The following is a 27,191-nucleotide window of genomic DNA, read 5'->3' as shown; positions in this document are numbered from 1 at the left end:
CTTTTCTCTCTTGCCAAAAAGATGCACAGAACTCAATCTCATCCATCTTTTCTTGGTTCTGAAAGAATCAATCCACCCCTCAAAAAAAGGAAAGAAAAGCGCAGTTCCTTTGTAAAAAGGCAAAAGATGTATTTCTAATTCCTTGGCCATCTGGTAAGTTCTTTAGGAATGAAATTGGGGCAGCAAACGTTCAGCACAATTGGCACTGTTTGTACCACCCTTTCCACCAGCCCGAATTCCCACTATATATACATATGTGTGCGTATGTATGTATGTATGTATGTATGTGTATATATGTATATATGTGTGTGTATATATATATTTGGTACAGTCCTTTCTATCCATCACATCAGCAACTGTGACCACAGGATATGTAAGAATACCAAGCAATTTTTAGCACCAGTTCCTAATTCCCCTGAGCCCTGGACACCATATGGCGTCAACTTTGTCTGTACTTCACCCCCAGGAAATCAAGTCATTAACTTTCCTTTCATTTGCCAGAGCTCGTGCCAAAAGGATCACTGTTCATCAGCTGTGACTTATGAGAAGGAAGACAGCAAGGCCCCTGCCGAGCTCCAGATTGAACAAGGTGCTGGGGCAGCTCCAAGAGCAGATAGAGAAGGCCTAGAAGGTGGGGTGGGAGCTGCCTCAACTTCCCTGCTAGATTCTCATCTAGAAACACAATGATCAGAAAGCAGAATTCAAAACATCTCTGCCTCCTTATCTCTTGCGATTGGCAACATTGGCCTGGCTTCCAGGAGGCACAGAAAAGATGGTGCTAAGAGGCCCGGAATTTCCATTTCTGCTTCACATTTGATTCGAGGTTAGGAAAGAGAGAGTTAAAGTATGATTTTTTTTTTTTTACCTTTGCATTCTTGACATTCTGTGCAGCTCCATATCATCACTTCCCCGGAATCCTTTGGCAAAAGGATTGTTCTCGATCTTTAATTGGGTGATCTGGAGGAGGGGAATAGAATGAGTCTGCAAGCAGATTGCTCCAAAGCTACCACACAACATGAGCTAACAGGCACCATGGAAATGATGAAGCCAATCACGTCAACGGGGCCCTCTGCTTTATTGTCCTGGATGCTTTGAAAAATGTCCACAATCAGACTTCATTTAAAAGGGGAGGGGCAAGGGGGAGCCTGGATTTGTTTTCTGTTAATTGAATGCATACCCTTTGCATCCTTCCAGCTCGGTTCGATGACATCGGGTATTTCAGACACAATCAAGGCCCCCACACTTGATTTTTTTAAAAAATCTAACTCGTTGACATGTTCGCTCCCCATCCAGCAGTGTGGCAATCTTCACTACAACAAAGGATAATAAAGGGCTGAGCTAGGATTGAGGGAAAGCAAATGGTCTCTCCCAAAGCTGCGGTGAGAATTCTAGGAAAGCGTCAGTGCAGTTCCCATCGTCCACGCGGACGCTTTTTCAAATATATTTTACACAGGATCATAGAATCACGGATCTGGAGCCCGAAGGGACCTTAGAGGACATCTAGTCCAACAAACAGCCTCATTTTTTGCATCAGGGGAAACTGAGGCTCAGAAAAGTCAGGTGAATTGCCCAAAGGCTTAGTGGCAGACGTGGAATTAAAAACCAAGTCTACTCTCCCCAGACCCAGCCTTTTGTGTTCACTGCACCAAGGATAATCATAATGAGCCCCCTCCATCACTCCAAGGTGAAGTGAATGGCCCAGATTCATACACAGTAAGTATCAGAGATGAGACTTAAACCCACCTTCCTTTAAGACGGCTTAAATCCTCCTAGGTGTAAAGGGTTTCTCCTGCCCTCCCCTAGCTCCTCTCCATCCCCAGTGCTAGTGCCTTCCCTTAGAGAGAGAGAGAGCTTCCATACACTATGTCTTATGGCCATAGCTGTTTGCAGCTTGTTTCCCCCACACACACACTCCCCAATTAGAATGTGAGCTCATTGAGGATAGGGGCAATGCATGTATTTGTCTTCCAAGGCATCTCTGGCCTTTACTACAGTGCCTGGCACATGGTAAACACTTAATAAATTGTCGTTATTCCCTCATTCTGGAAGAGGACCAATGACATAATAAATGTGTGGGGACAGACTGACTGGACACAGCATCATACTGTCTCTTAGGCACAGGTTAGATTTTTCACCTGTACGTATGTGTACACATATGCAAATGTATTTGTTTGTTTCTATGCATACATTTTCTGTATATACATATATACACATATGCAAATGTATGTGTGTTTGTTTCAATGTATGTTTTCCTGTATACATATGTATGCATGTTTGTTTCAATGCATATGTGTTCTGTGTGTACATGCAGTACACACATGCAAATGTATGTCTGTTTCAGTGTATACATTCATTCCAATATGTATATTTACATATATACATAAACACATGCATAAAATCTTTCCTGTGCCTGAAAGGTACTATAATGCAGTGCTAATCAGTCAAATATACATACATGTGTGTAAATACACACAAATGCACATGCATATACATACAGGGTGTTCAATAAGACATGTATGACATGCATACCCATCTATGACAGATCATACATTCATTAAAATGGCCATTTCAAAAATAAAAACAACCCTATCAGTCAACATTGACAGTAAAGTACTTCACATTGTTTCGCTTGTTCCTCACAACCCCATGAAAAGTTGACCTGGTATATGTGTATATGTGTATAGATCATGCAAACCCTTTTACTTTCTAAGCAATGTATATGATACATATATAATTATATATTGTATATAAATAATATATAAGGTATGTTGTTACATATTACATATGATATTATAGAATACACAATATTAATATGGTATATAATATATAACTTATATATGATGTATATGTAGTTGCTGTATATAGATAGAACTCAAATACATGGGGGAAAATGAAATGTATACATTTATATTGTCAATGCTTTTCATATATGCAAAAACTTCATCTTATACAGGCACTTTGTTCCCCCCATGCTTGCTGACTTTTCAGTCAATAGAGAACACTATTATACTTGGAGGCAGAAAAATCTGATTTCGAATCCCATCTCAGCCACCAATTTCATGACCCTGGTTAAGTATGGTTTTGTCTAAGCTCTCTAGGTCTCAGTTTTCTAGTCAGCAAAATTAGATGACAATAGCACACCCCTCATTGGGTCATCATGAGAATCTGGTAAGTGAGGTATGTAGGGAACTTTTCAAACTTTAATGAATTAGATAAATGGGAGCTATTCTTGGTTATATCTTGGCCTCTTCTCCATGTGAGCACATGGGTTTTAATATATCTAACCAGCAGAGATATCCATATTCATGCCAAGTATACCACTGGAACAGGCCCCTCCTGCCCACAATACTAAACAACTCCTGCCCAAATGAGCCCCAAACCGGATGAGAACTCAGGTTGGGGACTGGAAACGGGGACAAATATAAACACTACATCCAACTGGCAAGGCAGAGGTTGTAAAAATTAATGAGAATAATTGTTTCGAATTCTTGCTTTTGAAAAGAATTCTCATGAGGGCAAAAAATCTTAATTATTTCTCTATATGGGGATGGAGGGGGGTCATTTCCTGATCCCCACCAGAAAACTCAAACCTAATAAATATAAGTCAGTTACCCAATGACTTAGGCAGAGACCAAGCCCTGGCCAACTTCGAGGGAAGTTAATATAAGGGAGGATAAACCTGACCAGCATACACAGGCATTGTTGGACTAGTGAGGAAATGAAACGTCCACGTGACCTTTTTTTTTAACACCTAAATGTTTCTTGGGTTCAGTCCTAGAGCTTCTGAAAACTTCAGGGAAAACTTTACAAAACCCCATTTCAGGATCGGCCTCACGGGGGGAAGATTCAAGTTTTAAAATATCTTTTCAGGCTGTAAAGCATCTGGGGAAATAAGTTATTTCTCGACTCCAGCTGTGCTCCCAAGTAGGGGAGGAAGGGACAGAGTAGTTGATCCCCAGTGCCTAGCACGGTGCCTGACACACAGTAGTCACTTAATAAAGGTTTTCAACTGGTTGGTTGGCTCAGAGCAAGGTTTCTTCATTTTTTTAAATTTGTTTTTTGTGGGTCAGGAACCCCTTAGGTAATATGGGAAAGCCTGTGGACTCCCTTCTCAGAATTGTATTTTAAAATGCATAAAATACATAGGATTGCAAAGGAAACTGATTACATTAAAATACAGCTATCAAAATATTTTTGAAAAACACATTCACAGACCACTGGTTAAGAACTCATGGTGGTACGAGTGGGAAAAGGATTTTGAATGTTGTCTAATTATCTTCATTTTACAGAAAAGGAAACTGAGGCCGGAAAGGCAAACACATGACTTGCCCAGGGTCACATAAGTAAGGGCCTCTGCCCCCAAATCAAGCCATCTTTCCACCGTACTATGCTGAAGCTATCACGTGGACTCATCCCGGGATTTTTTATCGGCTCCATCACCATGATTCACATAATCAATCAATTTGACTTTGGAAAAATGTGATCAAACACAAAAAATGGATGATCCAGTCCAACAAACTTTAGACTTCGCCCTTGCGGACTTAAATCTGGCCAAAAGTTCTCAGTATCTTCATACTGAATTCATCTATTATTTGTTTTTGTTTTGTTTTGGGGTTTTTTTGGAGGCAGGGCAATGAGGGTTAAATGACTTGCCCAGGGTCACACAGCTAGTAAGTGTCAAGTAATTAGGGTTAAATGACTTGCCCAGGGTCACACAGCTAGTAAGTGTCAAGTGTGTGAGGTCAGATTTGAACTCAGGTCCTCCTGAATCCAAGGCCGGTGTTTTATCCACTGCTCCAACTAACTGCCCCAGACTGCCTTTGTTTAAAAAAAAATTTTTTTTTTTCAGTTTTGCTTTCTTTCAGCTACTTTCTTCCTGCTCCCCACCCCTTCCCAGTGCAGATGCCATGAACGGAACCAGTGAGAATAGAAGGAAAATCCTTCCCCTTCACCTATAATTTGTCCAACTCATGCATCTGGGGCCTTCATGAGTCATAAATTATATGATGTATGTCAATACATGAAATACTGTATGTCAATTCAATTCAAGTCAACTGAATTTAATAAGCATTTGTGGAAGACCTCTGTGCTAGACTCTGGGGCTAGAAAGTCAAAAAGCCACCAGTCACTGCCCTCAGGAAACAGTCTACCAAAGGCAAACAATGTGTACATGGCAAAATAACCACTAAAGAGATACAAAGGAATTCCCAAGTGGTGTGGGAAGGATGCTTTGTAAGCTGCAACACGCTATTTATATGATGGTTATTACTAAAGTGTTAAAGTGGCCTACTGAGAGAGAGCCAGCCTACAGTCAAGTCCTGCCTCTGATCCCAACTCAGTGACCACAGGGTAGTCCATTAGCCCCTCAGTGACACCAAGGCCCATCTCTAGCAATGAGTCACTGATGAGTTTCCTACTCTAGGATCTTAGACTCCAAGTTACAAGGGATCTTGGAGGCCATTTAGCCGAACAATCTGATTTTACAAAAGAGGAAACTAGCGCCAGACTGGGGACTACCTGCCCCTGATCATCTAAATGGATCAGAATTTGAATTCAGGCCCTCTGAATCTAGAAGCAGCAGGAAGCAGAGAGGAGTTTAGAATTAATGAGCCTACTTTCCAGGTGTAGTTCAGGAGCCCAGGGTTAAGAACATTTAGTACCACCTCAAACATACATGATCTGTGTTTACACATGCACGGACTGTAGGGATAAGAAGGTACTATATATGTGGTTAGATTGGAAAAGGGATGGGGGTGGGGGAGAATGGGGAAGGATCTTTGCACAATGCACATTAAAAGGATAATCTTGGGGCAGCTAGGTGGCGAAGTGGATAGAGCACTGGCCCTGGAGTCAGGAGGACCTGAGTTCAAATCCGACTTCAGACACTTAAAACTTACTAGCTGTGTGACTCTGGGCGGGTCACTTAAACCCAATTGCCTCACCAAAAAAAAAAAACCACACCATAATCTTAATATTATTCACAAACCTTAATATTGGAGAAAAGAACACCTGCTGGGCCTTTGTCCTGCATGGCCTCAGCCAGAGTAAGTTTCCAAAGTCAAGCAGCTGCTGTTTTGTTTGGTGGGGTTGGGGGAGGATCTTTTCATGATTGTGTTTGCTGTTCCTTCCTTTGGGATTTCAATGTGCTCTCCCTCCACCATCACAGTTTTATATAGTATAGAGATAGAGATAGATGGTGTAGATAGAGGTAGAAATAGAGATATATAGTGCAGATAGAGAGAGATAGAGATGTATCATAGATTTTATTTGATTAGAGAAGGTTAAGGATGGTTTGATGAAAACACACCCAAACACATACATACACACAACCAGATCACTGAGTCATGTAAATGTACTCCATACCCATTACACACATAATGATGGGCACACTGAAAAACATTCCAAGAAGCCATAAGCATACCCTGAGACATGCATTAAACCTATAAGAACATTCAGACAGACAGACACGTGTGTGTGTGTACATATATACAAGCATGTGCATGCATATACACAGACACAGATATAGATAATATAGGTATAGGTATAGATTAGAGATTGAGATGATAGAGAGAGAGAGAGAAATGATAGAGAATAGAGATAGAGATAATGTGTATAGCCCATATATGTCCCCAACTATCCCAAGATGCATATATTCCTAAATGCCAGTTTCTACTGCCTAATCCTCACACTTGAGTTGTTATTTCTGAAATTAAATTGTTAGCCCACTAGCTATCTGCATATACATATGCACACATAATATTTTGAGAGTATTTCCAATCTTACTTTGTATTCTGTATTTTGGTGGTGCAGTGGATAGAGCACTGAGCCTGGAGACCTGAGTTCAGAATCTGACCTCAGAATCTTATCAGCCGTGTGACCCTGTGCAAGTCACTTTAACTTCTACCTGCCTCAGTTTCCTCATCTGCAAAATGGGAATTTATAGCATCTACCCCTCAAGGTCTTTGTAAGGGTAAAATAGGATATTTGTAAAGTGCTTTGCAAACCATAATCATCATCACCACCCATCATTCACTGTCTTATATATTGAATATAATAGCAACCTGGTTTAATGGACAGAGAGCTAGCCTCCAAGCCAAGAAGATCTAGTTTCCAATGATACCTCTGACCTAGCATGTTGGTGTGACCCTGGGTCAGTCATCTAACTTCTCGTTCCCCAGGCACTCGCTAAGACTCTAAATTACAGAGAAGGTGTTTACCTCCATTGGTGAAGGAAGATTCCTTCTCTCTTTCTCTTTCTCTCTCTCTCTCTCTCTCTCTCTCTCTCTCTCTCTCTCTCTCTCTCTCTCTCTCTCTCTCTCTCTCTCTCTCTCTCTCTCTCTCTCTCCTCCCTTCAATCCCATTATTTCATACTGCATCTCTCTCCATATTTCTAAGTCCAGACCATGCCTGGACTCTAGATTTCTAAGGAAGGGGCTAATCTTTCCTGCTCCATGCCCCCAATTTTTTCTCCACGATTAGTAACCAGAAGTTGAACGTGGGTTTAAGTCGTCCCCAGCAGACACTTTATAAAGTGGAAAGCGTGGCCGGACACCCTTTGGAGTCTCCTGAGTATGACAGCTTGCCTCACCAGGCTCCACGGGGACTGTTGGCCCGCCCACGTAATGTCCCCGACGGAGCTCAGCCTCGGAGAGCACAGCAAAGGAATGGGGCATCTCGCTGGGGGAAAGCCATCGGTCATGTGCGCCGCCGAGGCACTGACAGTCCCCAGCTGGAGTCTAACCACACCATTTCATAATCTCCCCCTTCCCGCCCCCTCCGCGGGTCTCCACCGCCCAGCCAGAGAGCTTCCTCCCTTCCCAGGGGTTTGGGATGAGACAGGGAGGTTGGTAAGGAGTCTGGAGGGGAGGGGTCCCCCCATCTGACACTGCCAGCACCTCTGGGGCCTCTCTGCCTGACTGACTGCAGTAGGATGGGGGTGGGATCCAGACTCTGGAGAGATACCCAAGCCCCGGGCCCCTGCCCCACGTCGGGGCGCCGGGGAAAGGCTCCTCGAGCAGGTTTGTATGCCCCCTTATCCTCCCCTGGCGCAGCCCCAACCATCTCACCATTCCCCCGTAATCATGACCGATAAAAGGAGTAATGCAAAGGTTCCCTCCCACCCCAACCCCAACCCCAACCCCAGCCTGGGTGGCCGCTACCCACTCCTCTCCCCTCCTGCCGCATCTCGCCTGCACGTATCTAACACCTAGGCCAGCGCTTCTCTCCCAGAGGTGAGGGTAGGGGTGTTTAATGTGATTCGGCTTTTGAAGGGCTGAGATGGAAGAAAAACAGGGCTCGTCCTCCTCCTACGGGAAGTAAAAGGGGGAGCTCCACTCCTTCCCCGGAAACAAGATCTCTTTTGCTCTCATATTTTCAATCCCTACTTTTGCAAATCCCCTTTATGAGAAACATTCCACGAAAAAACATATACCGAATGTATACAAGCAGAGAAAAGTAAAAATGTAGAAACTGACATCCCGACCCCGGGAGGGAGAAAATCACCTTAGCGGTTTGGGACGGTTAGATTCTGGTTACCTAAGCGTGGGGGGGAGGTGAGGGGGGACAAGGACTGAGCTTTTCCTTTCACTACCCCCTCTAGAACACAGCCCGTCACTCTCCTTGCACCGTCAGTACGTGGCAAAGGCTGGGCTGGAACACAGATCTCCGTATCTTAGGCCACACTGCCTCTCTCTATGTCCTATGTTACATACAGAATATATATTTGTATGCTGTGCGTCATACACTCTGTCGGCTGTAGCCTATATAAGGTGTTTACAACTACTTTTTTTTTTCTTCTCCCCCCTCCCCCCCCCCATGTGATCCCTAACTCTTTTTGATGGAAATCTTCGTGGTAATTAGAGGCTTTCCATCCCTCCTCTGGCTGGGCGTGGGGGGAGGGGAGGGGAGGGGACGGACAGATGCAAAATGTTTCATATCCGGTCTGACCAATTCCTTAGTTGTGCGACCTGATGGCTGAATGAGTCAGTTTTGCTTAACTTTTTGTTTTCTTTGTTATAAAGAAAAGAGGCTTCAACCTCGGTCTAGGAATGTGTCTGTGAAATAATAATAGTAGAAGTAACAATAATAAAAGTCATTATATTATGAAAATGCCGAGGGTAATACTCGGTATTTTTCTCTTACAAGCTGCGTGAGCCTAGGTACGTTACTCAAACTCTGCGCCTCAGTTTCTCCATCTGCATAACGAGGGAGTTGGTTGGTTGACCTCTGAGGACCCTTCCAGTTCTAAATATATTGCCCTATGATCCCATTGTGGAGTAACCACAATGGAAAATCACAAAAAAGTAAACAAAGAGTTGGGGGTGTTTGTATGCTTTTAAAGGAGTGTGTTATTCCCCTTCGCAAAGTAGGGATGGAGGAATGGAAGATCCCCGGCAAGGGGTAACTGCAACGTCCTTCCCTGACAGCTATTTGGAGGAGTCACCCTCTTGGGAATTAGCAAAAGGCGGAGATGGGGCGGGAAAAGACTTAGGTGCTGGGCCAGAGCGTGCTCGGCTAAGTATCATATTAGAGAATTTTCCTGGCCGGCACTCCCTCTAGTAAACTTGACCCCCTCTAGAGCTCGCCCTGGGGTAGGCACAAACTGTTGTTCTTTGTGGGGGTCTGCTTGCAACTGGAAAAACAGACAGTTACAAACCACAGATTGCCCTGAGATTACACGCCCCTGGTGGGAGTGCGTGAGCAGCAACCCCTGCGGAGTACACATACTTTGGCGTGTAAAAGGAATAGAATGGGGAATCACCCGAATGGCTGGGGCAAGAGGGTCACGGTGCGCATGCGTGTTCCAAGTTCTTTGGCTTTCGAAAAGCCATACGAAGCAGCACAGGTGTTTCCACCCGGAACAACGTCTTGGGTTCGATGCCCTGCAGCAGGCATCTACGATTTACACAAGGGTGTTCTAACGAACCGATCTCCTTACTTTGTGATTCTGGTAGGAGGTCACAGCGATAAAAGCTGTCTCGGGGAAGACGTGGGTGCAGAACGCTGTGTTTTTCGAGCCAAATCCATTATTTTCGTCAGCTTTTACGATGTGCAGTCTGGGCTGGTATTTGTGCATGGAATTCAGTATAATCTAAAAACAAGTTGAAAAAAAAATAATAAAAAATCCAGGCCTCTATGAATCACTAAAGACAAGCTTCTGCAAAATAACAATAACAATTCACACATTGTGTGTGCTTTCCCCCTCCCCCCCCAAAAAAAGTTCGGTTGTTGGGGTCTTTAACGTAGAAAAAGGCAAATTGTTTAATGAAAAAAAATATTTTTCTTTTCAAATGGCATTTCCCCCCAGAAATATCCTGGACAATGTTGAGGGAGTATACCCAAAGGCACCCACAACAGTAAATCAGGATACTTAATAAATGCTGCTCGATAAATTAACTCCCCACTCACAGAATCTTAAATAACCACTATGATAGTCAGCTCCCATGATTCATTCTGGGAGGAAACTGGGATGGCAACCTGGGAACTGAACAGTGGAGGAAAAGGGAAGAAAGGAGTCTAGATGGGGCCTGGGGAAGGGGACTTGAGATTTTAAGGTACTATTCATAGCTTGGTCCCCTAGCTACCTGGTGGGGGTTGGGGTTGGGTTTCCCTGTGTCTACACAATGGGAGATGAAGTCCTTGGTTCAGAGTGAGTACTGAAAGCCAGAGAAAAGCAGGGAAAATGCTACTACGGTTGGGAAGGACTGGGAAACAAAACAGCTTCTCTTCCCCGCCCCCTCCCCATTTGAACTCTAGGATGGTGTTGTCTATAAAGTAACACCTTAGGGTTGGTTTTTAGATTTCAGCTAAGAGGTTTTGTTTTGTTTTAAAATGTCGTATTAGAGTTTTATTTATTTTGTTAAACATTTCTCAATTACATTTTCATCTGGTTCGGCCACATTCACTCTCATATTGCCCAGGGCCTGAGTTTGACACCTTTGGTAGTGGATTTGGACTCAATAAGACCCAGATTCAAATCCTCCCAAAGGGATCATAAATAGCCATTGCAGCTCCAACCTTTCAAGTTTTCTGCACAGTTCCCTAAGCACAGCTGGAATACCGCTGGACCAGATAGGCACCAAATTGTCTGCCCTTTCACTTTAGAGTGATCATGTTTGCCCCCTCCCCCAATCTCTTTATTTGGACTGGGTTTTGAAGTGACTTGTGTAAGGGGAGGAGATCCTATTAGCATCACTGTCTCGTTTTTTACCCCCATTTCATTTCATTTTCTGGGCTTCTCCCAGCCTGTAACTGATGGGAAGAGGGCAGGTCAGTATGGTAGAAATGAATAAACTCATAAAAGCAAACCTATTTTAGCATTCCTATTTTAGAAAATCATTAAAACACCGCGGATGCTGAAAAATAAATACCCTGCTCAATATATTAGCAGCGACAATAATAACAATCACAACGTAGTGGCTAGAGAGATGGTCTTGGCTCCAGAAAGATCTAGATTCAAATGCCACCTCTAACATTTCCTGTTACCCTATTTCTGGAAAAGGGCGATTGTTGTATGTCCTTCGTTCTCCAAAAGGACCATGACATCGGGATGATATTATGACTTGCAATGAATTGGATTTAAGTGAGGCAGGGCTGTGCAAAACTCACCAACCTCACTCTCTCCTCCAGAGCCACTTGTGCCCAGTGGCAAGAAAAACATCAGCACGAATGGAGATGGCCCTGGATGTTGACAGCAATTTGGGTTAAGTGACTTAACCAGGGTCACACAGCTAGTAAATGTCTGAGATGAAATTTGAACGGGGGGGGGGGGGGGGAGAAAGTAAGCAGACCCACATTACCAAAACACTGCCCCCAGGCTCGGACTTCCCGATTAGAAAGTAAGCTCTTTGAGGGCAGGGTGTGTTTGCTTGCCTGAATCTGTATCCTGGGGGGTTTGCGTGGCTGCTGCTACACAGACAGTTGTATATACCAACTGCTAAATGCTTTCAAATTACAGGCGCCAAACCGCACTGATGGGGTTTTCCTCTCCAAGAGAACCTCCTCCACAGATGCGACCAGAATAACAGCAACAAATCTTTGATGGTGTATTAAAAAGGGTGCAAAGCACTTTACCTACAATGCCTCATTTCGCTCTTACAACACAGCTAGGAGGTCAATCCTTACCCGGTATTATTCTCAACTGTACAGATGAACTTGTGGGTATCGCTGTTCGTGCCTCTACTCCTAAAAGTATGAATGGAGAAAGTGGTCCTAATCCCCTTTCTCAGAGAACGCTGATTAAAATAGACTGACTGGATAGCAATGGAAGAAGAGGAGGAAAAAGTCTGGGGGAAAAGAGGGAGCGGAGGAAGACAAAGGTTTGGTAATACTCTCCTCCCGGCCTCACTTCGGGCCCCGTGAAAAGGCGGGGAGGGGCCGGTAGTGCCCCGGGTTAACCACCACAGATGCCCCGGCCTCTCCGGCCCAGGTCTAATCTCGGGAAGCGGCCGCCGGGCTGCCGGCCTCCCTCCCTCCCTCCCTCCCTCCCTTCCCGGCCCGATGGCGACGCGGAGCCGGGCGCCCTGGCGACCGACCCAAGAGACGCAGCTGGGCGCACGAGGCCCTCCGGAGCCCCGAGGCCGGCGCTGCCATCGCCCCGGCTTAACCAAATTGTTTTGACATCCAGGGGCAGTCGCTGGCCATCAACGGGGGAACGATCTAATGGCCTTTAATTTCATTAGGGCGGCTCCCCACTGGGGGCCCAAGCCCCAGCTGGGGCTCTGGGAGCCAGCGGAGACTCGGAGGCCGTGGGCTACTCGGAATGTAACCGAAGAGGGGAGGCGTGGAGGCTGGGCACCGCGGACAATCCACGAGTACATCTGAGAAACTGGTGGGTGGGGCGATAACCTCAGGCCGCCGAGATTCCCAGGAACCAGAGCTAGAACGAGGGAAGCGCCCCAAAGGGTAGAGGATTCTGGGATCCCAGGACCTGGAAAGGCACGACTAACTTTGAAGCCCCCAAACCTGAGATCGATGCCCCTCTGCCTCACTCCCTGAGTGGCATTGGACAAATCAGTTCCCTCTCTGGAGCTCAGTCCCCCCTCCCCCCTCCCCAAAATGGGGGCGGGGGAAGGACTAGATGCCTTCGAAGGTCCCTTTAAATTTATAATCCAAGGCATATTTTCCTGGTGAGCAGGAGGTTGCTGCTAACCCGGCAACCCTGTTTGGAGTGGCCTGGAGGCCAAAGACGTCAAAGGAACCCAGGCTGAGCAAAACGTGCCTCAGAAAAGCAGATAGGGGTGGGGGAGTTGTTGAGAGATGCTCCCTCCTCACACTGTAAATATTTTGCTTCCAGGGAAACATGGGGTGGGGGGAGAGAGGGAACACTGGGGCTCACAGGCTGAAAGTGCAGACAAACAACGCTTGGTACAAGCCCAGACTCAAGCAATCAGTCCAGTGACCTACATGCATGCAAATATGTCTATATATTAGATCATGTACATGTATTATATAACATGTGTACACACATTTAGGCCAATGTGTCCTTCTGAGAAAAAAAAATTCACACACACACACAAAGCTTATGGTGTCATAGAGTGCTAGGCCTGGAGCCGGGAATTCAAATCTGGCCTCTGACATTCACTAGCTGTGTGACCTGAGTCTGGGCAAGTCACTTCACCTGTTTGCCTCTGTTTCTTCATCTGTAAAATGAAGACAATTAACGATGCCTGCCTCCCAGGGTTGTTAGAGGTTCAAATGAAATCATAGTTGCAAAGTGCTTAGCACAGGGCCTGGTACATAGTAAACACTCTATTTTAGCTTTATTCTTTGTTATTTTCTTTTTTACTCTATTTTGGTTCTCATTATTTATAGGATCTAAAGCTGGAAAGGATCTCAGAGGTATTCATCTGACACCCACCCCATCCTCATTTTCTACATGAAGAAATAGAAGGTACTGAATTGCTTGACTTCTTAGGGAGGGAAGAAGAGAATTTGGAATTTTTTTAAATCAATGTGAAAATTTGTTTTTTACGTGTAACTTGGGGAAAATTCTCAATAAATACATTTCTTATGAAGAAACAGAAGGGCAGAGAAATGACTTGCCCAAGGCCACACAGCCAATATGTAGCAGAGTGGGGATTCAACCCCTTCACTCCAAATCCTGTGCTCTTCCCTATATTCCTCACCCCTCAACCTTGAGAGGGGATGAGAATGGGGGTCTACTCCTCTTCTCCTATGATTCCATCCCAATGCCCTTGCATTTCCCATTGTCCCGATATGGTCGTTTTGCTTCTTAGCGGGACCCACATCCCAAATACATCGTTCTGACTCTCCTGGGAGAGCAAATGAACAAGGCCAAGATTTCAAGTGAGATACCTCACCCAAGGCCCATTAAACTCCCTCCTTCCTGCCTAGACACCAGTGAATTCAGTTCAGGCCTTCAGGCCCTAACCACATTAGTCTCCTCCCCGGACACGAATAACAGTTCACAGGACTTTTTAAGAGTTCAAATAATCTTAAACTTGATGGAGGTCTCAGAATTAGTTCTTTCCCACACCCTTCCTCAGGTAGAGGCTGTGATCTGCACATGCCTCCCTGAGTTTTATAGAGACTCAAGGACTTCTGGACCATTTTTATCACATGGTAGATCTTTTCATTCACTTTGCTTCCATTTGGAAGGGGGGAGGTGCAGAGAAATGAAGTAGAAAGGTTGTACAAGGATCTAACACTTGGTTCCAACACCTCCTTCTCCATGAGGCCTTTCCTGATGCCCCCAGCTGCCAGTGTCTTCCCCTCTCTGGTTACCTTTTATCTACTCTGTTAGAAGATTTCATATCATCACAGGGTTACAACTGGAAAGGACCTTAGAGTCCATAAATAATCATTGTTAATAACAATAATAGTTAACATTTATATAGCACTTACTATGTGCCAAGCCCTTTACAATTATGATTTCGTTTGATCCTCACAACATGGGAGCTATTATTTTCCCCACTTTACTTATGAGTAAACTGAGGCAAATAGGTAAAGTGACTTGCCTAAGGTCACACAGCTACATTTACTAAGTGTCAGAGGTGGGATTTGAATTCGGGTCTTCCTGACTCCAGGCTAAATACTCTATCCTCTTTGCCAGCTAGCTGCCCTTCATTTTATCTGAGTAAACTGAGGCCCAGAGATGTTAAGTACACAGAAGATTTGTCCACAGACACACACCGCTAAGTGTTGTAGAAAGGAATTTAACCTGGGTCTTCCTCATTCACAGTCCAGTCTTTTACCCACTACATCCTTAGATACTCTATATAAAAGACTTTGGAAAAGCATAAGTGCCTGATAAATATCAGTTATTATTACTACAGCATCATGCTATCAATCTGGACCTGTGAGATCTTGCTATGGGGAACTGCCAAGATGCAAACACCCCCCATACTTGTAGATCAGCTAATTGTCTGAACTTTTTGGCCTTAGGACCCCTTACAATTAAAATTTTTGAGGAACCGCCTCCCACCAAGGAGCTTTTGTTTGTGTGGTTATAGCAATTGATAGCTATCATATTGAAAATTAAAATGGCATATTATTATTATGAAACTAGTTTGGACATCGATGATTCCTGAAAGGGTCTCAGGCAAACCTAGAGAGAAGTGCCTAGGGTCAGAAGGGATTAAATGACTTGAACAAGATCATACAACTAGAATAAATTAAGTAAAGCATGAACCAGGTTTTCGTGACTATACCCTATGCCTGGATGCCTAGAATCTCTGCCTTTGTTGTTCAAATCATTATCTTCTTCCTCATAGTAAGTCAGGATCCTTATACTTCACCTGGGACTTGCTTCTATCTTATCTAAAGTGTTGATGTCATATACTGTAACTCTCTGTGACAATGTCTTATCCACTATTTAAATGGGAGGGCTAAAAAAAGGACCTGGCATTTGATAAACTTAGTATCTCTCTCTCTCTCTCCCACCCACCCTGACCAGAATAGGGCTCTGCAAACACTAAGTACTTAGTAAATATTTGTGAATTGACTATATGAGCCTCCTGTTTTCCCCAGGAGAGAGAAAGGGGTATACATCTTGCTTTGGAGGAGATGGAATTCTAGCCATGGGGTCTGGGTCTTGTACCTGTCTTTGGACTCCATGCCAGTTATGATTAGTTAAAGGTTCAGCTTGTCCCAGGTGACTTGACCCCTGTTCTTCAATGAATCAATATACCAAAAACCTGGCAGCTTCCTCCCTTTCTCACCAGGACAAGCACACAGTTCATAAACCAATTGGGGTCTGTGTTTGGGAATGGACTGGGGCAGAGCATTGCTGCCCATGTTGGCAGGTCATTTCTGTTGAATGTTAGCCCTAGCTCTCTAGATCCCCATCACCCAAAGAGGAGCCAACAGGGGAGATGCTAGGAGGAACATGGATGCAGTGTCGTCTTGGAAGTCAGGATGAGTCAGGATGAGCCCTGACTCAATGCCCTACTCAGCAGTGTATAGCTTGGATTTACAAATCCAGAAAGGAAATTGTCATGGGAGACAAGAGAGGGAGAAGAGTTGGTAGAGGTGGGGAGGGGCAGAATATAGGGAAAAGGTAGAAAGGGAAGAAAAGAAAATAGGAAAATACAAAAGGTAAGGAAGGAAAGGAAGAGAAGAAAAGAAGGGACAGATAATGTGGGGGAGAGGAAAGGAAGGAAGAGAAGGGGAAGAAAAAATTAGGAATATAATGAGAGATGAATGAGAAAGAGCAGGAGGACAAGGAAGAAAGAATGTAGGAGGACAAAGGGAAGGGAGAAGAATCAGAAGGAAAGCATGAGAGGAATAGTAGATGGTAATGAGACTGAGAAAGGGAAGGAGTAGAAGAGATAGGCGCCCGGTACTCACATGTCCAAATGGGTCGAGATGGTTATTGGTTAGCTTTAGTTTCTGAAAGGAGACCAGCTGACGCATCCAGTGGGCACCTGTGGCTGGAGAATCCGGATGCACGTACAGCCGTCCAGGCATGGCAGGCTCTGCTTTCCCAGTCACGGACCTAGCCCCAAAAGAAATTTCAGTCCACTGAGTCCAAGGACCAAGGAGTCTCATGGCCCAGCCTAGTTCAGCCCACCCAGTGAACTGGCCAGCCACAAACTCAGATCACAAGGCTGTTTTCCACTATAGAAAGCTGCCCTTCTCTTTCTCATAAAGAATTTTTTTCTTCTTCTTCTTTAAGCTACTGTGGATCTATTGTAATCCCTTCCCCGCAACCCTTAAGATGCAGTGCTAGGGCCCCAGCATCTCCTGGGGTGGACCCCATTTGGTATCCACCCAGGGCTGCATTTTTTCCTTTTATCCCATTTCCATCTTTCTTTCATCAATGGTACCCTTAGATTCACCTGGGCCACAATGCCGCCACAATGCGATCACCAGCCAGAAATCCCTTCCAGGGATTTTCAAGCACTCTGGAGACTAGTTTCTCTCATCCCAGGAAAAAGGCCCCTAGGTCTCTTCTGTCATCTCTGGCTTCCCCTGGCCCTTTAGCTCACTTAAATACCAAGTCCGTGGTTTAATGAAAGGCATGTTCAAAGCAGGTAACTCATAAAACAAACAGTAAATAGTCTTATGCAGACATTATGCTAAGAAACACCTCTTTCACACAGGAACATTAAACAGCCATCTCAGCTAATGCTCAGTAGGTAGGGCAGCATATCTAGGAACAACAGGGGTGGGGATGACATTCTCTGTCTCCATATATTTTTCTCCCTTTCCCCAGAAGCCTACCATTTATTATCTGCAAATTTGTATCTGTGGTCGTCAGCTGGTACAATATCCATGAGCAGGATGTACTTCGTTTTGGGATTCAGTCCGGTGACCTTGACTTTGTAACTGGGGAACATACGCCTAGAGAGATGGGAGAAAGGGAGAAGACATGGAGGGAGACGGGGAAAAGGAGGGAGAAAAGAAGGGTGGGACAGTAGGGGAAAGGGAGAGACAGAGGGAAGAGAAGAAGGCCAGGCAGAGTCAGAGAGAAAGGGAGACAGAAAATAGAAACAGAGAAGAGACAGGGTAGTAGTGAGATAGAGACAGAAATAGGGACAGAGGAGACAGAGGGAAGAGAGATGAACAGAGGAGGAGGAGGAAGGGAGAAAGGAAGGAAGGAAAGAAAGAAGAAATGAAGGGAGGAAGGAAGGGAGAAAGTAAAGAAGGAAGAAAGGGAGGGAGGGAGGAAGGAAGGAAAGAAGGAAGGAAGGGAGGGAAAGAAGAAAGGAAAGAAGGAAGGGAGGAAGGGAGGGAGGAAGGGAAGGAAGGAACGAAGGAAGGAACAAAGGAAGGAAGGAAGGGAGGGAGGGAGGAAGGAAGGAAGGAAGGAAGGAAGGAAGGAAGGAAGGAAGGAAGGGAGGAAGGAAAGAAGGGAGAAAGGGAGAGAGGAAGGAAGGAAGGGAGGGAAAGAAGAAAGGAAAGAAGGAAGAAAGGGAGGAAGGAAAGAAGGAATGAAGGAACAAAGGAAGGAAGGGAGGGAGGGAGGAAGGAAGGAAGGGAGGAAGGAAAGAAGGGAGAAAGGGAGAGAGGAAGGAAGGAAAGGAGGGAAAGAAGAAAGGAAAGAAGGAAGAAAGGGAGGAAGGGAGGGAGGAAGGGAAGGAAAGGAGGAACGAAGGAATGAAGGAAGGAACAAAGGAAGGAAGTAAGGGAGGAAGGAAAGTAGGGAGAAAGAGAGAGAGGAAGGAAGGAAGGGAGGGAAAGAAAGGAGGGAAAAGGGAAGAAAGGAAGGGAGAGAGGAAAGAAGGAAAGAAGGGAGGGAGGGAGAAAGGAAGGAGGGAAGGAAGGGAGAGAAGGAAGGGAGGGAGGAAGGGAGAGAAAGAAGGAAGGAAAGAAGGAAGGAGGGAGGAAAGAAGGGAGAAAGGGAGGGAGGAAGAAAAGAAGGAAGAAGGGGGAAGGAAGGACGGCGGGAGGAAAGGAGGGAGAGAAGGAAGGGAGGGAGGGAGGAAAGAAGGAAGAAAGGGAGGGAGGAATGAAGGGAGGGAAAGAAAGAAGGAAGGAAGGAGCAAAGTAAGGAAGGAGAGAAGGAAGGAAGGGAGAGAGATAGGGAAGGAGGAAAGAAGGGAGGGAGGGCGGAAGGAAGAGAAGGAGGGAGAAGAAGAGGGAGAAGGAAGGAGAGAAGGAGGGAGAGAAAGTAATAGACAAAGGGAAGGAAGAGGTTTGGACAGAAAGATGGGGAGGAGAAAGAGAAAGGGAGGAATGGAGGGAGAAGACGAGGAGGAGAGAGTTGGGAAAAAGACAGAATAAGTGATTAATACTACTATGGGGATCAGAGATCGCGCTTCACCCGGCGCAGCGAAAGAAGGGATTGATCTAGGGGGAAAGCCCGGTTTCCAGCTCCACACCAGTACTGATCCAGCCCAGGTTTTCCTGCCTGTTTTGAGAACTGGGATGGAGGCAGGGGCCAAAGAAGAGAGGAGGTGCAGTGGGGGAGAGAGACAGTGCGATCTCGAAGAAGGAAAAACCAGGAGGGCTTGCTCTTTTTGTTGATTCGTTTGGAATATAGAAAGTTCACCACCACTGCTATCATCTCCCGCGCGCGCCCATGCACACACGCGCACGCGCGGACACACACCACCCCCCACCCCCCATTTCAACTCCTCAACTCCGGCTAAATTTAGTCCTCAGAGGCAGGTCTTTCAGGGGGAAGTGAAGGAGGAAACTCACTCCATAATAACCTCTCCTCTTTGAGTTGTTATTGTTGGTGGTGATAACGGTCTGGGCGTGCACATGGGATCCTGTGGAGACCCCGGAAACCCACGTGCACACAAGAACCTGTGGAGACCCCAGGGGGCACACACATGCCCACAGCCCTGCCCCCACCCCCACCCCCGACCATGCACATCCACACATTAAGACAGCAAGCTTTCTGACCAAAGCTAGTCTCTTCCTAGCTCTGTTTGCTGGGGGAAGGTGTAAGTGTTTATTAAGCGCTTACTATGTGCCAAGCACTTTCCAAATATTATCTCACTTGATCATACTTATCACTAGTGATTTTGAAACTGATTCTGCCATTCATCTCTTCTTCCTCTTCCTTTCTCACCTATCCCTCCTCCTTCCTTCTCTCCTTTTCTTCCTTTCTTCTCCTCTTTACATTCTCTCTCTCTCTCTCTCTCTCTCTCTCTCTCTCTCTCTCTCTCTCTCTCTCTCTCTCTCTCTCTCTCTCCTCCCCTCTTCCCTACTCTTTCCTTTTCCCACATCCTCTCCTTGTCTTCCTTTTTTCCCCCTTCTCTTCCACCTCTAACCCCTGCATCCACTCCAACCTGCTTCCCGCCCCCCGCCCCAGGGGAAGGGTGAATCAAACCGAAACAACATCCCCTTTGGAAATGATGCCCATAGCTGCTGCCCTGCAGAAAACCAGGCACGGGGATCGGCAGCAGCATCCTCGGGCACGACCCGTTCGCGTTGCCTGGGACATAAGCCCGGTTGGTGCTGCCTCCCAAAGGCAGGCAGACAGGATGGGGAGGTGAGGGTGGAAAGCGTTTGAAGCTAAGCTGGTGGAGGGAGCGTCCCCCAACCCAACCCAACCCCCAGCTTCCCTCCATTCCCTTTCCTCGGAAGGGACCAGAGTCTCCCAGTGTTTATACCTAATGGTTCGTCCAGAAGCCTTAGCGTCCAGGGGTGGTTTGCAATCCTTTTATAGTGAAATCTTTCCTGGAGACTACTCTGGGCCCGCAGCCTCAGCTTCCAAAACGGAATAGGAGAAAAGTCTGCCTTTTTTTCCCCCTTTCTTTTTTTACTGTAAACAGACCCGTAATATATCATTCGGGCCCTTCGGCGTGGCGGGGACAGAGACATTGTTTAATTCCAAATAATAATAAATGTCAAATTTCTCCCAGTTTACTGCGGAACAGGCCTAGGGTGTGGGGGGGGAGGGGGAGGGTTGAAGGGGTCCTTCCATTCTGAGCCAGAGCTTGTCTGCCTTAGGCCTGCAGCCGGATGGGGAGGGGGCAAAATAGATCCTTTTTGAGACAGCCCCCAGTCCATTCACCACCTGGGGCTGGAGAAAGGGAGTGGGGATCACCGGCCCAAGTACGAGGTGAGGACACTGATTGGCTGGGGGTGGGTTTACTTAAATCAGCCAAGCGGGGAGAATTCGGGGCAAGCCCCGCTGGGCAGGCCTCCTCCGCCAGGCCCAGCGAGCTAACCTTCTCGCTCAGCCCTGAAGGGCTTTTAACAGCGACTCTGGGGTGAGTGTCTATTTGTGAGAGCTGCCGTGTTTATCTGTGTCTGTATAAAGAGCTCAGCAGAGCCCGGTCTACGTTTCAAAGGTTTCGGCTGCTTCCTATAAACAATGAGAGAGGTAGCGAATACATTCAACATTCGAGATTTGGCAAACGGGTGGGACCCTGGAAGGATGCCAGGTTTGGGGGCAAGCAGGGGGGAGAGGAGAGAGAAAAATTTGGACTCGTGCTTGATTAAATGGACTCTCTCTCTCTCTCTCTCTCTCTCTCTCTCTCTCTCTCCTTCCAAGTCTTCCTCTTTCCCTCCTTTTCCCCACTGTCTCTCTCATCTTTCAGTCTCTCTTCTCCCCACTATCTCTCATCCTTTCCCATTTCTCAGTCTTCCATCTCTCTTCTGTCTCATTCTCTCCTCTCTTCCTCCGTCTCTCAATTTCTCCTCTTTCCATCTTTCTCAGTTTCTTACCTGTCTTCATCTCTCTTCCCTCTATCTTGTCTCACCCCGCCATTTCTCTCAATTTCTCCTTCTTCAATAATCCCCATTCCCCCCAATTACCCCCTTCCTAGTTTTCATTTGTCTTGCTTCTCAGTCTCTCCTCTTTTCCCTCTCTCAATCTCTCTCCTTTCTCACCTCCCTCCACCCCCTCCCAATTTCTTCCCTCTCCTCCTGTCTCTCCACCTCGCCTCTCTGCATCTTGTTCTTTCAATCTCACCTCTCAATTTCTCTTTCCCCCACCCCACCTCCCTCTCTCTCTTTTCTCTCTTTCTCTCATTACTAATCCCTTAAGATATCGTGCTCTCTGAAGCCCTTTCTTGTGTCTATATACGAGGTGGAAGAGGTTCCAAATTTCCGGAGGCCGAAGAGTTGACTTTCCCTCCCCCACACCCCTCGTGTTTGTCTGAGATCAATGGATGAATTTTCACAGGATTTTTTTTTTTTGAGCAGGTAACTAGTCCAAAAATATAGCCCCCCCCCTTTTATAAAAAGTGGCTCGCACTTCCCCCTCCCCTCTCTTCTCTCATACAATTCACATTCGACTTTCTCTTTAAGGCCTTGCAAGACAATGTCTTACCGTCCCGCCTTGGTGATGATCATTTCGGTCCCCACTTCATGAAATTTTAGCCACAGTTCTCGTTCATGTAAAAACACTTTGATCCCCTCCATGCCCTGCAAGACAAGAAGACGAATGAGGCTTGCAAAACAGTCACCGTCTAAAAACCCCCAGTCGCTCTCCACCTCAGGCCTGGCGGCCCAGAGGGAAAATGCTAAAGTTCAGTACCCCAGTCCCCAGCACCCTTCTTTCTTACCCCCACCCCCAAGTCCCTGTCTTGTGCAGACGTCCTTATCCGGGCCGGGTCCCAATCCCCTGCCTACAGTGTAAAACGAAGTCCGGGAAGGGCGCCCCAGGAAGGGAGAGCAGAAAGCAGCCCCTCCATCCTTCATCTCCTCCTTGTATGCTCTAGGAAAACCAAAGGACAGGCCAGGTTGGCATCCTGGAGGTGGCAGCGGGGCAAAGGACGTCAAGTTTCTAGGCTGGTTTGTGTGGAATATGTTGGCTGAGCGATGAGAAAGGGAGAGCTGGTCATTGGGTACTAGAAGGAATTAGTTGGAAGGGGAGACACCGAAGGAAGGTAGGGAAGAAAGTGATATATAATTAACTGAAGGCCCCGTTTAAAAGAAAGAAAGAACACGGAAGTTAATAATAATAATAATAATAATAAACCCACAAAGGGTTGCTTTCTAATAGAAACTGGTTTGTGCACAGACAATTTCAAAAGTACATGCACAGAAACATTCACACATGTATAAAAAGAGTTAATGGGGGTCTCTGATCAATTCAACACCTCCCCATCCACTGAATGAAATTAGAAGAGGTATCTCTTTTCTGACAAAAATCCCTTCCCTAAAATTTAATCAAGTGGACTTGGGTAGGACAAAACAATCTCCTTGATCAACACCCCCACACATATACATATAATATACATAAACAAATACAAAAACATGCACACATACACAGAGAGAAGAAGGAGATTCCCGAGTAAAGTTTATTTAAATATCTCTTTAAAATTCTTTATTTCAGAAAGGGGAAATGTTGCCAAATTCACCCGGCAGGAACCTTAGATACAGTCACCAGGTTGTGGGCCGGGGTGGAATGAAGGAATAGAGAGGGTCGAGGAAATGATGTCTAGTAACTCAGACATTCTAGGTAAATTGTATCCACTTAAAAAGAAAAAGGAAGAAAAGAAAAAATCTACTCTCTCTATTGCCCTCCCCCTAGATTCCCTACCCACCCTTAGATGAAATTACGAGTAAGATAAGCAGTGGCTGGGATAGCCATGGGGTGCTCAGGTAGTGTTTTTTACACTAGGAGAATTCCCACCAGGCATAATATACAGGGGCCTGCTCTGACAGACCCACCTACCCGGCTCTATCGAAACCCATTCTGCAAAGAAGTCAATCTCTAAAACAGGAAAAAAAATAATTCCACATACATGTGAGCATATACATAGATAAATACGCTTATATTTGTCTATGCATATACACATTCATGTGAACAGTTTCCTACAATGGAGCCTAACTACAGTTTGAGATCTCATTTTAAAAACTTCTCCTAAATGAAATCTTTTTGAAATTTGCAACTATAACTTATTACAAAAGATGGTTTAAAATTATTTTTAAATAAAAAGACATTTGGCATCCAAATATGAGGAACCATTGTCTTCCCTCAATGCATGCAAAATCCCAGGCAGACATCGCAAAGAATGTGTGTGTATTTATAGAGATACACAGAGGGAACCCTTTGAGGAAATAAAATTCACATTAATAAAAGGTTGTATATATCCAAGACTCACTTTAGCAGAGTTCGTTCCACATTCAGCAAATGGGGCCCTTAAGAGAGGGAAAGGGTAGGGGAGAGAGAGAGAGAGAGAGAGAGAGAGAGAGAGAGAGAGAGAGAGAGAGAGAGAGAGAGAGAGAGAGAGAGGATGTCCAAGGAGATCTCTAAAACCCTGTCTGTTTCTCTCTAGTTTAAAAGGACAGAACAATATGTTTTCTCGTATTTACCCCGGGGGTTCTGGCCTAGTTTCCTTTTAAACGCTTAGGTTCAAGCAGAGCCAGATTAAGACAGGTCCTCACCGGTTTGTAGGTAAAGACCTGGAAGAAGATCCCTGTTGCAGCGTGGGCGAGTCTCAGGTCAAATCCTTTCTCCAAATTCAAGATAAATGATTCGAAAAGCACCTCTCTCCAGAGATTAAAAAAAAGAGAGAGAGAGAGAGAAAAGAGGAGAGGACAGAGACAGAAACATACACATTCACAGAAAGACACTGAAAGACAGAGAGGGAGGGAGGAGAGAGAATGAGAAGAGTAAGAATGAAAGAGAATAAAAAGCAGGGGTGGGGGGTAGGGGGGTGGAGAACGTGAGAGTCTCCGAGAGGAAACGCTCTGAAGATCTGAGGAAGGGTCAAAACCATTTCTCAAAGCGTGTCTAGGAATGAACGCTGACCTCGCGATTTAATGAGCTTTTCAGAGCCGCGTCTACACCCGCAAAGTGAAGCAGGGCATTATCCAGAGACCTCGGCTTGGTTTCCCTCCAGATGGGCTGTTTCAAAGGGAAACTTTCGGGCCTCGATTACCTAATTGCTTTCTCGTTCTGAACACTATGGTTTTCTTGGGCAGTGGAAGCTCTAAAAATAAATAAATAAATGAATGAACGAACCACGCCAAACCCAGAAGCCATGGAAAGCTGTCTGGAGTTTCTCCCGTGGGGTTGATAGGCTGATGCTCCCAGTTTGGGGGCTCCGTGGGAGTCTCCCGGAGCAAGCTTACCTGCTGGGTGAAAGCCGCCTGCGGGGACGCGGGGGCTTTGCTGCTACTCCCCAGAGGGTTCTCTTGCTTGGCTTCGGGAGGCAGCTCCTTAGACTCGGCCTCCAGGGGCGTATGGGGGAGGCCAAAGGCTTCGTCGGCATCCGCCATGGTCCGCGTTGGCCTCGCTGGGTCCTCCGCTACAGCCGCAGCCCAGGAGGGAAGGGGGATGATGGAAGGAGGGAAGGAGAAAGGGAAAAACGGAAAATGCTCAGACCGGTTGAAGGGAGCGGACTCAGGGAGGGCTGCGCGGCCTGGCTCTCCGGCACCTACTCGCCTGTGCTCCAACCCAGAGCGTCTTTGGTTTATTATAATTATGATTATTATTACTGGGCACAATATCTTGTGAAATGCTGCGTGTCAGACAGAAGGAGCCGGCGAGCGACCTATCTGCGCCGCGATAAGCAAGCTGCTCGTCAAATTTGTCTGGACTTCTGGAAAGGCCAATAAAGATAAGAGTTCGGTATTTTGGGAAGCGCTTGGGTAGGACCCAAAAAAATCCAGCGCTCCTCTTTTTTTTTTTTAAACAAGATTGGCTGAGGCTGCCTTTGACTCCTCCTTCCGAACCTCTCTGCCTGACTCCTTGGACCTCACTTTTTATTTTTTTCCCCTCAAAACCAGCGATGTCTTCTCTCTCATATAACCCGCCTCTTGCAAAAGAGATGGAAAAAAAATGATACCTAGGCCTCACCTGGCTTGAGGTCATAGGCTTTCTGTCTTCCAGCAAGGCTGACCCGAATTATTTTAACCGTATCTAAGAAACCAGGTGTGAATAAAATGTTTTCTTTCCCCTCGCTGGCCAGGTGTACCCTCTGCAGCCAACCCAAAGAGAGGGAGATGAGCAAGAGCCCTTCGGTGGGAGATGAGTATCTGTAGACCCTGGGGCGCAGTGGCACCACCTAGGATAGTGGGATTACAGGCTTCAATCCTGAAGGGATCTCCGTGACCGTTTAAATCAAATCTCTCATTTTACAGAGAAGGACAACTAAGTCCAGGGTCACAGACGGTCAATCGAATACGTCTTCGACTTCGGAGAATAGCTAGAGATCTAGAAGCACCCTCGAGATCACACACAGACGTAACTGCACACGTTCAAACCCGAAGCTTCTCAAGTCATCCCCAGGAAGCCACTACATGAATGCAGGGTTCGAGGACTGGGGCTTGCCAAGAGAATAAGCTTCCCTGGGTGACTTCGAGAGAGCAACGTCCGGGATTGCCCGAACCCGAAATGCCCACCCAGGACAAAAATAAAGAAATTGTACCCAGTGCACCCACCATTTAACATGCTCCCGAGCCCGGAGATTCCAAACGGTGGAGGTCTACAGAAAAGCTAACTGAGTGCAGGGCCTGGGCGGCCTTTTCAGGCCGAGGAGCCAGCGGTATCCTCGGTCCCTGATCTGGTATAAGAACGGTCCTCTGCACAACGATCTCAGCCCCAAAACATCTAGAAAGTCGCTTTATTCTCCTCCAACCCCAAACTCCTGACACCATGGAGAAGGAAGACCTGGTATTGCTACCCTACCCAGTTAGCAACACAAATCTAACCACTAAGGTATCGTGAAAAATGAAAACGAATTTAGTCTCAAAAGAATAATTAGATTAATAACAATAATAACCAAATTCTAAATTCCATCGAATAGAAAGGTAAGAATGAAGGGTCGTTCTCATTCATTCTCATATATAAATGGAATCATAACTTACATTAATGCTACCCAAAAGCAATCATTTTACCTACCCGTGAAGCAGTTGAGAGAGTATTCAAATTCAAAAAAAAAAATAATAGCAGACAAGCCACTTGGCCTAGGGGTGTTTCTATCTGACCTCCATCAAAACCGATGAGAACAAGATGATGGAAATGGCGATGATTTTGACGAAGATAACTACAGCTACAACAACGCGCTGGAAGGGACCCTGCGGGCTGCCGCAGTTCCCGTAGTCTCCCCATTATCTTTCATCCTTTCTCAAAATCACCGGAGATGGAGGAGATCAGAGGGGGAGGACAGGAGGGAGCCAGGGAAGTCATGTCCAAAACACAAGGCCAGCCTAACCCAAATCCAGGGAATTTTCAGGAGGTGCAGATACCAAGACAGCGGAGCTGGGCCGCTCGGGGTTACCACCACCACCATGTCTGTCCCTGCAGACGTTGAACCCTGGGGTTCTCTACACGCAGAGACTTACTACCCCTCGGCTCGGGCCAAACTGGGGTC

At 46.1% G+C, this 27,191-nt stretch overlaps 1 protein-coding gene across 1 annotated transcript in view; it reads right to left on the bottom strand.

The window, feature by feature from the left end:
* Positions 1 to 25,095, bottom strand: part of TBX5 (T-box transcription factor 5) — a 48,480-nt gene extending 23,385 nt beyond the window's left edge. The window contains exons 1-6 of the mRNA XM_043978317.1: positions 24,949 to 25,095; positions 22,196 to 22,290; positions 17,686 to 17,805; positions 16,810 to 16,957; positions 9,938 to 10,090; positions 866 to 957 (exon numbers count right to left, since the gene is read on the bottom strand). Of these exons, the coding sequence (XP_043834252.1) occupies positions 866 to 957; positions 9,938 to 10,090; positions 16,810 to 16,957; positions 17,686 to 17,805; positions 22,196 to 22,290; positions 24,949 to 25,095 (755 nt within the window). The remainder of the gene's footprint in view (positions 1 to 865; positions 958 to 9,937; positions 10,091 to 16,809; positions 16,958 to 17,685; positions 17,806 to 22,195; positions 22,291 to 24,948) is intronic.
* Between the last annotated feature and the right edge of the window lie 2,096 nt (positions 25,096 to 27,191).

Source organism: Dromiciops gliroides, chromosome 1 (assembly GCF_019393635.1).
Source record: "Dromiciops gliroides isolate mDroGli1 chromosome 1, mDroGli1.pri, whole genome shotgun sequence".
Taxonomy (NCBI): Eukaryota; Metazoa; Chordata; class Mammalia; order Microbiotheria; family Microbiotheriidae; genus Dromiciops; species Dromiciops gliroides.
Note: the sequence above shows the minus strand (reverse complement) of the source record. Positions and strands in the feature narration are given on the sequence as shown.